The sequence below is a fragment of the Propithecus coquereli genome, unplaced genomic scaffold, assembly GCF_000956105.1.
Source record: "Propithecus coquereli isolate 6110/MARCELLA unplaced genomic scaffold, Pcoq_1.0 Scaffold302, whole genome shotgun sequence".
NCBI classification, from domain to species: domain Eukaryota; kingdom Metazoa; phylum Chordata; class Mammalia; order Primates; family Indriidae; genus Propithecus; species Propithecus coquereli.
The window spans coordinates 1,373,987-1,388,894 of record NW_012148642.1 but is presented as its reverse complement, the minus strand read 5'-3'; the positions used below and the strand labels follow the sequence as shown (position 1 = coordinate 1,388,894).

The window sequence follows — 14,908 nt, the reverse complement described above, 5'->3', positions numbered from 1 at the left end:
AGGGGGCTGTGGGAGATGTGGCATCAGCTTGACCTCTGCAGGAGCTGGAAACTTAGGTTAGCCACACAGGTGGTCAACTGTATCTATGTGATTTAGCACTAACAAAAACTCTAGACTCCAAGGCTCAAGCGTGCTTCTCTGGTTGGCAAGACTCTATGTGTACTGTCATACATTGTTACTGGAAGAATTTAGCACTGTCTACAACTTCACCGGAAGGGGGTACTGAAAGCTCCACACAGGAACTCTCTTGGATTCTGTCTCATGAGCATCTTCTCTTGGCTAATTTTAATCTGTATTCTTTCATTTTAATAAACTATAATTGTGAGTATAACAGCTGTCAGGGAGTCTGGAACAGTTGTTAGTGAGTTTTCAGTGAATCCTTTTAGTGAACTACTGAACTTGAAGTTGGTCTTAGGAACCACTAAACTCTGCATATGGCTGTAACAAAACTCCTGCCTTTCCCATCTTCTTATTTGAATAAGATTTCTCAGTACTTGCCTCTAAAAATAAAACAAGGAAAGGATTGATACTGAGCCCTAGCTTGTTCTAGCAAAAAAGCCTTATTTATCCCCAGATGCATACATTAATTCAAGGGAAAAGAAAAACCCCATGTCATTCATTAAGATATACATTTCCAATAAAATTTTACCTTCTATGTTTCTATACCTCAGAACTTATTTTTTTAATTAGGTATATATTAATAATTGTAACAATAATGTAATTTAGAATTAAAAAAATTAACAGGGTCCAAAGTCAGAAAATTTTTTAAAATTCTAAATTTAAACTTATAAACATCTTTCGTTGCAGAGATGTAACTTTGGTAATCAATAAAAGGCTTTAAAGCATAAAACTATCTTACATTAGGACAAAATTCTGTGGGGAAAACAGAATACAAATAGTTTGAAGGGAAAAAAGGAACCATGTAAAACTTCCAAAACTTAACAAAAAGCTTCTGTATTTTTTAAACAAGTGATGGTAGGTATCAAATCAGTATGGTTTTTAGATTTTACTGGATACATTTTAAAAAGAGGGCTATAGTAACCTTATTTTAAAATATGAATAGAATACACTGGAAATTACATTCTTTGCAATTATCTTTGCAAGATAAAAATATTTGATACCAACTTAAAAATATAGAAGGAAGTATATAGTTTTTCAAAATTTTTTTAGGAGGAATGGGAGAAAAAATTGAGGACAACTCTCATATTTTTATATGCCCTACAGAATTTAGTTAGTACAAGGCACAAAGCAAGTGACCTTCAATAAACATCTGCTGGGGTGGGTGGGGGGCTGACTAATGAAGAAAAAATAAGAAGGGAAAAGGGAAAGTCTTTCCTGGATGTAATTCATGGATAAAAGATTCATGTGGCATATACACTGTAAGAGCAATACCTCGGTTTGAAATTCTGGGTCTTTTTATTTTCAATCTGCACTCAGCACTCCTGGCATCTCTACCCCTTCATCCACTCCTCAGCATTACTGAAGCACGCATCTGCTCATTTTCAGTACCATCCCCAGTACTGTCTCAACAGAACTGTCCACCCGGCTGCAAGCAGAGCCTGTGCTTTGTTCTCTTTATCGGTGAATCCCTCTATATTCCACAGTGCTTTGTATATAGCAGGTACTGAAAACATTTTCTATTAAAATAATTTGCCTGTTGATAAGACACTAGTACTTATTTCCTGTTTCTTGAGATACTGTGCTTAGAATCCAGACACCATGCTATGAGAAAAGCCAAGCAGCCTGTGAAGATGTCCTTATGGAAAGGTCCATGTGGAGAATAACTGAGGCCCCCGACCCTTGGCCATGACTGAGCTTCTAGCTGACAGCTAGCACTGACTTGCCAGGTAGGTGAATGAGCCATGTTGGAGTAGATCGTTTTAACACGATGTCTAGCTACTCCAGTGAGTACCATGTAAAAGAGATATGAATCATCCTCATGGGAGGGCAGCCCAAATTGCAAATTCATATTAATAATTTGTTTTAAGCTACTACATTCTGGGTGGTTGGTTATGCAGCAATAATAACTGGAATACACTTATAATAACAGACATATGTTATCTGTTATTTTCTTTTAAGAAGACATAGCACTTCTGCTCCAAGAAAGGAAAACCATGAGGGTATAGTCAATATGCCTAGCTTACATAAGCACATTATTAATCCCAACTTAGAGAAGCTGCAGTGAAAAAGGGAAGAATAGAGTGATTAGAGAGGAAAATACTGGAATTATAAAGAGGGGAACAAATGACAATGTGATTTCCCAGACTTCCAACACTAGGGTAAGTTAAGGTAAAAAAGGTATACTACGTTGCAAAGTAATATAGAGATGGTCATCCTTCAAAGAGCTAAGAGACCTATTTTAGGAAAGAACTGATTTTTAGAACTAGAAGAAATTCTTTAGTCTAATTATCTTATTTTTATAATTGGAAAAAAAAAAGATACACAGAGAAGTAAGGTGACCTGGTCATGAGGGTCTTGAGTCCAAGGCCTGCTATTGCATTACACTGCTTTACCAGAGCCCTGCTTTGAATTTACAGGCAAAACCTGCCACTTCAGACTATGGGGTTGAGTGTATAGGGGAATGATGTCTATATGGCATAGTAAAGAATATTTTTGGATTCTTAAACAGAAATTTAATCTGAGAGCCATGGAGATCAAAGTGTAAGAGAAAGAAAAAAAGAAAGAAAGAAAAATCAAATCAAGGGGATGGATGAAGCAATACCTGGGGTTATTTCACTGAGGATAACCAGAGTCATCCTTTCAAAATGTGGAGTTACAGGGAAAGTACCACTTACGAAAGCAGACTAGAGGGTAATGAAACAGAATGGGGGTAGTGAGAAGAGGATATCATTCTTTTACCCTTCTTCTCCATCAAATACTTAACTTTGTTTCAGACTGGCAAATTCCAGAAGGATCTAACTATACTACTAGAAAGAATTAACTAGTAAAGGCCTTACCCTTCTGCTGGTCACTCACTCCTCTCATGGAGAGTAAGCCCTTGCCACATCATTTATTATACTCCCATGGAGGACAAAGCACCTAAAATGCCAAGAAGTGGATGAGTGCAGAACTCTGGGATGCTTTTATCCACATTTTGGAGATAATAATACTTGTTTCTGTATCATAATTTTATTATTATATTAAAATAAACTTTTTCACTGACAAATGGATTTCATCCAGATTTTAGGTTCATAAATTTACATTAATTTGTAGTCTCTATGATAAATCAACTAAACTAAAGATCCCTAGTAATTTCTCCAGACAAATAATATGCACAGGAAAGGTGAACATGGCACAGGGTTTTATGCTATACCATCGAATTAATAAGACTGTAAAAGGCAGAGCACATGAAGTGTGCAAATTAGAGACAATTTTGCTACTCAGACTGCCATAATCGAATCAATCATCTCAGTGATCTAGATCTGACACAAGTGCAGTAAGTGCAATGCCTCCCTTATGCTCTTTAGCTAATATTTTGGTCTACCGTGAATCTAAGTCCCATGCAGGCTTAAAATACCAGATAATTAAAACTGAAATCATATGTTGTTTAACACACAAAGCCAAGACTCAACATTCTAAAGCTATGACGTAGTTAGAAAGTTCAACAGCAACTAAAAATTTAGTTTATGATGAAATGGGCAGAAATGTAGCCATTTTAAAAAATCCTCAAAACATGGAATCAAGACCACTGTTGGGTAAGGGCCACATGGTGATTCAGTAAGTATACACAAAATACATGATAACTCAGATTACTCCCCTGATATCACATGATAGCTGAAGAGAGAAAGCTATAGAGATGTCACCAAAAAGACTGAGAGTTGAGCTACTGACCAAAACAAACACATCCCTTACATGAAGCAACAAATTTATACACAAAAACCACCATTTCATTAGGTTGGGAAGTTATGAGGAAATACATATAAAGCTCACACTTTAAAAAATTTCTTTGGACTGGTGATTCTCAACTTTGGTATGTATCAGAATCACCTGGGAAACCTAAGAAATGCGGGTAGCTTGGACCCCACCCTAATGAGTCAGAATCTGCTCCAGCATCTCCATTCTTTTAAACAAATTTCCCAGGTGATTCTGATGCAAATCCCAGTATAAAGTCTAAATATTCTTCAATCGCAGTTTATGTGGTCAACTATTGTTTTCTAATGAAGTTTAATTGCCGTAATCTCCCTCCGTCCCTCTACACACACATATACTTAAATGTTGAGGTATTCAAGGTACTTTCAGTAAAGACAACTCACTTTTCTTGGCCAGTTTTAAAAGCCTGAGTTTAATGTGGCTGAGATAGAAAAGGCTAAGAGCTCCATTAGGTTACATTGGTACCTTCTGGAAGGTAAGGAACAGAGAAAAGGAACTAAGGAAGGAAAGAAGTAAAAACTTATCTTCCTACTAGAATTCTAATTATAGAAAAATTAAAGCATGATGTAACATTCTTTTCATTTACCTAATTTTAAAAATTAAAAAAAAGAAACCTTAATAATTTTAAAAGAATTTGATATAAAGTAGTCCATAACTGCATACCTGCTCTGATAGCATAATCTGTGACAGAATAAAAGGTATAAAGTCCAGATGCTATAATAGCAGAGCTCATTCATCTAATTGTGCTACGGTCAAGAAACCTGAGGTATATCCATTGCTGTATCTTTAAAAAATCAGGAATTTCACTCCATTGTAACATTTAAGACTTTTTTTTTTTTTTTTTTTTGAGACAGGGTCTTGCTCTGTTGCCTTGGCTAGAGTGCAGTGGCATCTTCATAGCTCACTGCAACCTCAAACTCCTGAGCTCAAACAATCCGCCCGCCTCGGCCTCCCAGAGAGCTAGGATTACAGGCGTGAGCCACCGCGCCCGGCCTATATTATTTTTAATTTCTTAGTTTTCTAACTTTTTGGCTCTTTTGAGGGTGAGCAGAGACAGATGTTAGGAATCTTGGGACTCAGGGAAGAGAGGGTCTGAGAGAGGAGGTTTTGATCTGAGAGGGAACAGGTCCAACAGGGGCAGATTAGAGGTGAAGGTGGAGGAAGCCAGTAAGAGACCCCTGTTACAAGGTAGAGCTGATGAATTTTGGGAACAGTCAAGTTCCTTATGTTTTTCCTGTTAGGTGCTGTAATGACCCTTGTTTAACGATGAACAAAAAACTTTAGTAAAGCTTTGATTGCAATATGGTCTCTATGGTATGGGCTACAATGATGAAGCTTGGGAAGATGGAACGAGATATTCCGGGGAGTATAGTTTTCTTCCGCACTGCCCATTTCTGAAGCCATGCAATCCTAACATCATCATTTTAATGGAGTACAACAGTCTCATTATTCTAGGAGTAACCTGGAATAATACCTTGGAGCAACAGGTGACAAGCAACAACCAAGAGAATGTAAAGCACTTCCAACGGGGTCTTCAAAGTTGAAAGAAAGGGTCTGGACTGCCTATATTGTCTTTTAGGCCAGAAATTCAGATATGCTTACTTGGCTGTCAATGGAAAAAGTAGCCCCGAAAGGCCAAAGAACTTTGGGACATTTGGATTGCAGATGTCATCCAATTTAATGCTCAAAATAATTCTACTAGGTCAGCATTTATCCCATTTTACAGATAAGGAATCCAAAGCTCCAACAAATTAAATAACTTGCCCATGATAATACAGCTGTTACTATATAAGTGACAAAGAGGATTTGGAGAGAAGACCATTCCAATACAAATCTGCTCTTAACCATTCTTATATTGCCTCTGCTCCTCCTCGACTTGCAATGCCCTCCCTAACCCTATTCTCTAGCTATCTGAAATCCAGAGGAATCAAGGCCTAACTGAAAGCTTACCATGCTTATCATACTCTTCCTTTCACACCTAGAAGCATCCTTCTTCCCACCACCAGCTGTGATGATCATTTACTGCTTTGAATAGTTATTAATCTTTTTGTAATATGTATTTTATCTAAGTTCCCCAATGAGACTATGGGTATTTGTAGAGCAGGGAATATGACTCATATTTATTTATTTTTTTCAATCTTCTTTTTAAAAAATCTATAACCAACTCTGCCTCCAGTATTTAACATAACCTTTTCTGGACACAAGAGGCTTTCAATGTTTAAGTTAATAACTCATTAGGGTGAATGATAAATGTTTGCTAATTGATTAGCCATGTCATATACCTGTGGTTTTCAAACCAGGGTAAAGTATCCCTGGGGTTACATGAAGACCTCACCAGAGGTATACAGACAGGGTAGTTTTAAGGGAATTAATTTCTACATCATCAACTTACCGATATTCCCCTTCAAAAAACTGATTTGCTGGAGAATCGCTCAAGTGGTGATGTAAAGCTTATCCTTCTTTCCCATCTCCCCTGTTGTAACTGTCCTTATCCTACTTTACGAAAGGCATACCTCTCACGCATATGGAATCTTAACTATAGTAAACCACTGGGTCATCAAAAGGAGATTTCCAAATATTGGTGTCTAACTGGGCCCTAATGAATGGGTAACAAAGCCCTTTGTAAGTCGGTTAGTTTCCAGTTGTTTGCTTTCAACAAAGTTAGTTGATCTTGAATTCCTGGCCTCAAGTAATCCTCCCATCTCTGTCTCCCAAAGTGCTAGGATTACAGGTGTGGGCCACTGTGCCTGGCCCAACAAAATTAATTAAAATGTTAGCTGATCATTAAAAAAACTTAATGACAAGTTACTATGTAATTTTTGGTAGATTATAGGAATGAATTCTAATAACTGAGCGATATGGTATGTGGTAAAGAATTAACCTTGCCCAAAGACAGGGCTGGCCTTAGCCCTTGGCTCCCGGGAGGTAATCACTAAGACCTTAAAATGTCCTGCCTGATCAGAGTGTCTGTTTATCTGGAGGCCATGGGCCATGCCAGATGGTCTATGCTAACAGTGTGATTTATACAGGGGGCTGTGGGAGATGTGGCATCAGCTTGACCTCTGCAGGAGCTGGAAACTTAGGTTAGCCACACAGGTGGTCAACTGTATCTATGTGATTTAGCACTAACAAAAACTCTAGACTCCAAGGCTCAAGCGTGCTTCTCTGGTTGGCAAGACTCTATGTGTACTGTCATACATTGTTACTGGAAGAATTTAGCACTGTCTACAACTTCACCGGAAGGGGGTACTGAAAGCTCCACACAGGAACTCTCTTGGATTCTGTCTCATGAGCATCTTCTCTTGGCTAATTTTAATCTGTATTCTTTCATTTTAATAAACTATAATTGTGAGTATAACAGCTGTCAGGGAGTCTGGAACAGTTGTTAGTGAGTTTTCAGTGAATCCTTTTAGTGAACTACTGAACTTGAAGTTGGTCTTAGGAACCACTAAACTCTGCATATGGCTGTAACAAAACTCCTGCCTTTCCCATCTTCTTATTTGAATAAGATTTCTCAGTACTTGCCTCTAAAAATAAAACAAGGAAAGGATTGATACTGAGCCCTAGCTTGTTCTAGCAAAAAAGCCTTATTTATCCCCAGATGCATACATTAATTCAAGGGAAAAGAAAAACCCCATGTCATTCATTAAGATATACATTTCCAATAAAATTTTACCTTCTATGTTTCTATACCTCAGAACTTATTTTTTTAATTAGGTATATATTAATAATTGTAACAATAATGTAATTTAGAATTAAAAAAATTAACAGGGTCCAAAGTCAGAAAATTTTTTAAAATTCTAAATTTAAACTTATAAACATCTTTCGTTGCAGAGATGTAACTTTGGTAATCAATAAAAGGCTTTAAAGCATAAAACTATCTTACATTAGGACAAAATTCTGTGGGGAAAACAGAATACAAATAGTTTGAAGGGAAAAAAGGAACCATGTAAAACTTCCAAAACTTAACAAAAAGCTTCTGTATTTTTTAAACAAGTGATGGTAGGTATCAAATCAGTATGGTTTTTAGATTTTACTGGATACATTTTAAAAAGAGGGCTATAGTAACCTTATTTTAAAATATGAATAGAATACACTGGAAATTACATTCTTTGCAATTATCTTTGCAAGATAAAAATATTTGATACCAACTTAAAAATATAGAAGGAAGTATATAGTTTTTCAAAATTTTTTTAGGAGGAATGGGAGAAAAAATTGAGGACAACTCTCATATTTTTATATGCCCTACAGAATTTAGTTAGTACAAGGCACAAAGCAAGTGACCTTCAATAAACATCTGCTGGGGTGGGTGGGGGGCTGACTAATGAAGAAAAAATAAGAAGGGAAAAGGGAAAGTCTTTCCTGGATGTAATTCATGGATAAAAGATTCATGTGGCATATACACTGTAAGAGCAATACCTCGGTTTGAAATTCTGGGTCTTTTTATTTTCAATCTGCACTCAGCACTCCTGGCATCTCTACCCCTTCATCCACTCCTCAGCATTACTGAAGCACGCATCTGCTCATTTTCAGTACCATCCCCAGTACTGTCTCAACAGAACTGTCCACCCGGCTGCAAGCAGAGCCTGTGCTTTGTTCTCTTTATCGGTGAATCCCTCTATATTCCACAGTGCTTTGTATATAGCAGGTACTGAAAACATTTTCTATTAAAATAATTTGCCTGTTGATAAGACACTAGTACTTATTTCCTGTTTCTTGAGATACTGTGCTTAGAATCCAGACACCATGCTATGAGAAAAGCCAAGCAGCCTGTGAAGATGTCCTTATGGAAAGGTCCATGTGGAGAATAACTGAGGCCCCCGACCCTTGGCCATGACTGAGCTTCTAGCTGACAGCTAGCACTGACTTGCCAGGTAGGTGAATGAGCCATGTTGGAGTAGATCGTTTTAACACGATGTCTAGCTACTCCAGTGAGTACCATGTAAAAGAGATATGAATCATCCTCATGGGAGGGCAGCCCAAATTGCAAATTCATATTAATAATTTGTTTTAAGCTACTACATTCTGGGTGGTTGGTTATGCAGCAATAATAACTGGAATACACTTATAATAACAGACATATGTTATCTGTTATTTTCTTTTAAGAAGACATAGCACTTCTGCTCCAAGAAAGGAAAACCATGAGGGTATAGTCAATATGCCTAGCTTACATAAGCACATTATTAATCCCAACTTAGAGAAGCTGCAGTGAAAAAGGGAAGAATAGAGTGATTAGAGAGGAAAATACTGGAATTATAAAGAGGGGAACAAATGACAATGTGATTTCCCAGACTTCCAACACTAGGGTAAGTTAAGGTAAAAAAGGTATACTACGTTGCAAAGTAATATAGAGATGGTCATCCTTCAAAGAGCTAAGAGACCTATTTTAGGAAAGAACTGATTTTTAGAACTAGAAGAAATTCTTTAGTCTAATTATCTTATTTTTATAATTGGAAAAAAAAAAGATACACAGAGAAGTAAGGTGACCTGGTCATGAGGGTCTTGAGTCCAAGGCCTGCTATTGCATTACACTGCTTTACCAGAGCCCTGCTTTGAATTTACAGGCAAAACCTGCCACTTCAGACTATGGGGTTGAGTGTATAGGGGAATGATGTCTATATGGCATAGTAAAGAATATTTTTGGATTCTTAAACAGAAATTTAATCTGAGAGCCATGGAGATCAAAGTGTAAGAGAAAGAAAAAAAGAAAGAAAGAAAAATCAAATCAAGGGGATGGATGAAGCAATACCTGGGGTTATTTCACTGAGGATAACCAGAGTCATCCTTTCAAAATGTGGAGTTACAGGGAAAGTACCACTTACGAAAGCAGACTAGAGGGTAATGAAACAGAATGGGGGTAGTGAGAAGAGGATATCATTCTTTTACCCTTCTTCTCCATCAAATACTTAACTTTGTTTCAGACTGGCAAATTCCAGAAGGATCTAACTATACTACTAGAAAGAATTAACTAGTAAAGGCCTTACCCTTCTGCTGGTCACTCACTCCTCTCATGGAGAGTAAGCCCTTGCCACATCATTTATTATACTCCCATGGAGGACAAAGCACCTAAAATGCCAAGAAGTGGATGAGTGCAGAACTCTGGGATGCTTTTATCCACATTTTGGAGATAATAATACTTGTTTCTGTATCATAATTTTATTATTATATTAAAATAAACTTTTTCACTGACAAATGGATTTCATCCAGATTTTAGGTTCATAAATTTACATTAATTTGTAGTCTCTATGATAAATCAACTAAACTAAAGATCCCTAGTAATTTCTCCAGACAAATAATATGCACAGGAAAGGTGAACATGGCACAGGGTTTTATGCTATACCATCGAATTAATAAGACTGTAAAAGGCAGAGCACATGAAGTGTGCAAATTAGAGACAATTTTGCTACTCAGACTGCCATAATCGAATCAATCATCTCAGTGATCTAGATCTGACACAAGTGCAGTAAGTGCAATGCCTCCCTTATGCTCTTTAGCTAATATTTTGGTCTACCGTGAATCTAAGTCCCATGCAGGCTTAAAATACCAGATAATTAAAACTGAAATCATATGTTGTTTAACACACAAAGCCAAGACTCAACATTCTAAAGCTATGACGTAGTTAGAAAGTTCAACAGCAACTAAAAATTTAGTTTATGATGAAATGGGCAGAAATGTAGCCATTTTAAAAAATCCTCAAAACATGGAATCAAGACCACTGTTGGGTAAGGGCCACATGGTGATTCAGTAAGTATACACAAAATACATGATAACTCAGATTACTCCCCTGATATCACATGATAGCTGAAGAGAGAAAGCTATAGAGATGTCACCAAAAAGACTGAGAGTTGAGCTACTGACCAAAACAAACACATCCCTTACATGAAGCAACAAATTTATACACAAAAACCACCATTTCATTAGGTTGGGAAGTTATGAGGAAATACATATAAAGCTCACACTTTAAAAAATTTCTTTGGACTGGTGATTCTCAACTTTGGTATGTATCAGAATCACCTGGGAAACCTAAGAAATGCGGGTAGCTTGGACCCCACCCTAATGAGTCAGAATCTGCTCCAGCATCTCCATTCTTTTAAACAAATTTCCCAGGTGATTCTGATGCAAATCCCAGTATAAAGTCTAAATATTCTTCAATCGCAGTTTATGTGGTCAACTATTGTTTTCTAATGAAGTTTAATTGCCGTAATCTCCCTCCGTCCCTCTACACACACATATACTTAAATGTTGAGGTATTCAAGGTACTTTCAGTAAAGACAACTCACTTTTCTTGGCCAGTTTTAAAAGCCTGAGTTTAATGTGGCTGAGATAGAAAAGGCTAAGAGCTCCATTAGGTTACATTGGTACCTTCTGGAAGGTAAGGAACAGAGAAAAGGAACTAAGGAAGGAAAGAAGTAAAAACTTATCTTCCTACTAGAATTCTAATTATAGAAAAATTAAAGCATGATGTAACATTCTTTTCATTTACCTAATTTTAAAAATTAAAAAAAAGAAACCTTAATAATTTTAAAAGAATTTGATATAAAGTAGTCCATAACTGCATACCTGCTCTGATAGCATAATCTGTGACAGAATAAAAGGTATAAAGTCCAGATGCTATAATAGCAGAGCTCATTCATCTAATTGTGCTACGGTCAAGAAACCTGAGGTATATCCATTGCTGTATCTTTAAAAAATCAGGAATTTCACTCCATTGTAACATTTAAGACTTTTTTTTTTTTTTTTTTTTGAGACAGGGTCTTGCTCTGTTGCCTTGGCTAGAGTGCAGTGGCATCTTCATAGCTCACTGCAACCTCAAACTCCTGAGCTCAAGTGATCCTCCTGCCTCAGCCTCCTAAGTGGCTGGGACTATAGGTGCACACCACCACACTTGGCTAATTAATTTTTAAAAAAATTTTTGGTGGAGACAGGGTCTTGCTGTGTTGCCCAGGCTGGTCTCAAACTCCTGGCCTCAAATGATCCTCCTGTCTTGGCCTCCCAAAGTGCTAGAATTATAGGCCTGAGCCAATGACTGATATTTTAAGGAAACGCCTTACAGGCTGCTATTATTGCCAAAAGTGTACAAAATATTTCCAAAACTTGGTAATAGTAAGATCAAGAAATCTACCCTTCATGCTTACCCAGGACTCAACACTTCTTTTCTACAACTAACTGGAATCTTTATACAAATTGTAAAATAAACCCAAAGAGATGGTAAATATTTACCTGGTCCCTGTTGTTGATATTTGAATAAGGTAACTGTCCAGTCATCAATTCATACAGAACAATCCCAAAAGCATACACATCTGACTGAAAGCTGTATGGGTTCTTATCTTGCATTCTGATTACTTCTGGTGCCTGTTAGAACATAAAAAGAAAAATATTCTAGTTTATTCTTCAATTTAATTGAATAAAGACTGAAAAACAAACTATTAAAATTCCCAGAGCAATGCTTTTATCATTAAAAAAAAATATGTCTAATATGTAATTAATTCTCTTATTAATGGTCAAAGATTAAGAATTAAGAAAGATGAAGAAAAAACCCCCTGCTGTATAAACTCAGAAAGAGGCAGTTTTAGCTGAGATTCCCTAATGCATTACTAAGATTTTATAATTTTATTAGCCACCCTCTTTCTACACAAAATACCATTGTTGCCATTTGAATTCTTCCCATGACTTACCCTATTAGAATCAGTTCCCACTTCCCAATCCTGATTCAGCAAAGAAATACTAGACTGTAGTTATAAGATGCTTGCGAGCAGCACAACTACTGTAGTAATTGTCTTAGAATTTAAGGTTTCTCATTGGTACAAATGATTTTCCTCATCTCAGGGCACCTTAGAAAATAATGGCAGAATTTCAAGAATGATAAACTCAAATCCTCTTCCAAGCCATGGAATAAGCATATGGTAATAAACGTGCCATGGATGCTTTAACAAAAGCAACAGATAGCAGGTAGATTTAGTAGAAGATGGTAAAGAATCTTCTGGCTGCTGCTTCTCGGGCAGTGAAACAGATTGAATCATATTTCCTACATTTTTATACGTTTCCATCACTGTGTTGTGCAACTAGATTTCTTATTTATATGAAGTACAATAAATGGTTGATTAAACATTAGCTTAAAAGATTTGTTCTTTCACCTTGCATCTTTTGTACTGTTTCATTTGGAAGGGATTCAAACTGCAGTATATTAATGAAAACTTTGTGAATATATCAGTTGGATAGCAAACACAGTAGTAACTCTGCAAAAATGGCTGAAAGACCTGGGACTAGATTCCTGGTTATTGGTCTGGGTAAGGCAGGTATCTCACAAGGAGAGGCAACAGAGGTACTCAGGAGCAGCTGCAAATCAGAATCACTTGTGAAGCCTTAAGCCTCTCAATGCCCAGACCACACTCCAGCCCAATAATATAACAGAATCTGGGGGGGGGGACCCAAACATTACTAGTCTTTAAAGCTCCCCAGATGATTCTAATATCCAACCAAAGTTGAGAACCACTGATGGGAGATCCTGAAGAGAGTGAGACAATGGTGGTGGAGAAGGTTGTATTAATATCTACTTGCTTTTGTCATACATTTTGTTGATAATTGCTTTAAGTAATACAGTACAAAATTGTAAGCCACATACAACTGTGATGTAATGAACAAGCCAGAATACTGAGAGGCTGGTTATGATAAAGATTTAATTTTCAAAGCCTGAACCAATTTTTGTGAGGAACAGAGTATAAGTGAGATGAAGAACTGTCTTTTTAAAATTTAGTTTTATCTCACTGTTGTTAGTAGATGGGTTTGCTTAAAAGTTGCATGTCACCTATTTATAAGAAATGCATGACTAACCGTCAATTTAGTGATTTGATTTGTAAAAAAATTTCACAAAGATTTCTTTCTCCAAGATATAAATAAAACAAAGTTGAGAAGTCCATTGTAAATAATTCAGAGGGCCACATAACGCTAGTTCTGACCAAACTTTTCTCTCCTAATCCATGGATGTTCCATATTTGTTTCTGAAGGCAGTATCAACCCAAGTTTTAATTAACAATGAAGGGTAGGTACCATTAGCTATTCATTCTCATGGCTTAAAACTCACCATGGTGGAATAAAGGATGAACCCATCTATGCATGTATCAACAAAAAAGTAACTAGAAGAAAATATAAAACTTTGTGTATAATAATCTTCTAACTGTATAAACTAAGGTTTTTGAAAAAGGGCAAACCTGAAGACTTGATTGACTACTCTCTCACAACAGATAAAATAAACACACCTTTAAAACATATGAAAATTATTTCTTTATAAGTTTAGGTTTTGCAATTTCAGCACTTAAAATCTGTTTTCCTTCATTCTTAGGGTACACTGTCATCTTTGTCATAGATGTGTGCCTTAAAGGTGCCTGAGATCCAGATTATAATTATTAGCTTCTCATATATAAATATTATTAAAATAAACATAGATTAACGAATGAAAAAAAATCTAGCTAACTCCAATTACTGAATCTTAGAAATAGAAAGGGCATTAGAAATCCACTAGTCCAACCCAATATTTCAGATGGAAAGACTGACAGGAGGTTAAGAAACTTGTAGGTTAATGGTCAAACAGGATATAGAATACAGATCTTCTAACTTTAAGTCCAATGTCCCCTCTTCCACCTTGCCACTTGCTCTAATTCCATTTATTGTCATAAGAAATCACAGCTCGATATAATCCTAGGCTTATCTTGATGAACTCAGAATCCTATCTGGGACTTCCCTTCTTGGGGCTGCTACGTACAGTTCAGGGAATTCAGGCAAATGTGGCTTCAGAGCCTTTGCAACTTTTCTGTTTCCAGCAGGGTGTCCCAAAAGTCTTAGTGCAGATTAAGTTATTTAAAGCTTAAAACTGCAATAAGAGTTTTGGGACATCCTATATTTAGCTTAGAGCTGTGGTTTTCAAACTTTTTGGTCTCAGGATTTTCACTCTTAAAAATTATGGAGGACCCTAAAGAGCTTTTGTTTTATGTGGATTATATCTATGGATCGTTATCATATTACAACTTAACTGAGAAATTAA

At 36.6% G+C, this 14,908-nt stretch overlaps 1 protein-coding gene across 1 annotated transcript in view; it reads right to left on the bottom strand.

Annotated features, from left to right (window-relative positions):
• BRAF (B-Raf proto-oncogene, serine/threonine kinase) overlaps positions 1-14,908 on the bottom strand; it is a 195,241-nt gene that overhangs the window by 7,573 nt on the left and 172,760 nt on the right. Inside the window, exons 14-18 of the mRNA XM_012649745.1 lie at positions 14,890-14,896; positions 14,483-14,501; positions 14,046-14,094; positions 13,511-13,521; positions 12,091-12,222 (exon numbers count right to left, since the gene is read on the bottom strand). Of these exons, the coding sequence (XP_012505199.1) occupies positions 12,091-12,222; positions 13,511-13,521; positions 14,046-14,094; positions 14,483-14,501; positions 14,890-14,896 (218 nt within the window). The remainder of the gene's footprint in view (positions 1-12,090; positions 12,223-13,510; positions 13,522-14,045; positions 14,095-14,482; positions 14,502-14,889; positions 14,897-14,908) is intronic.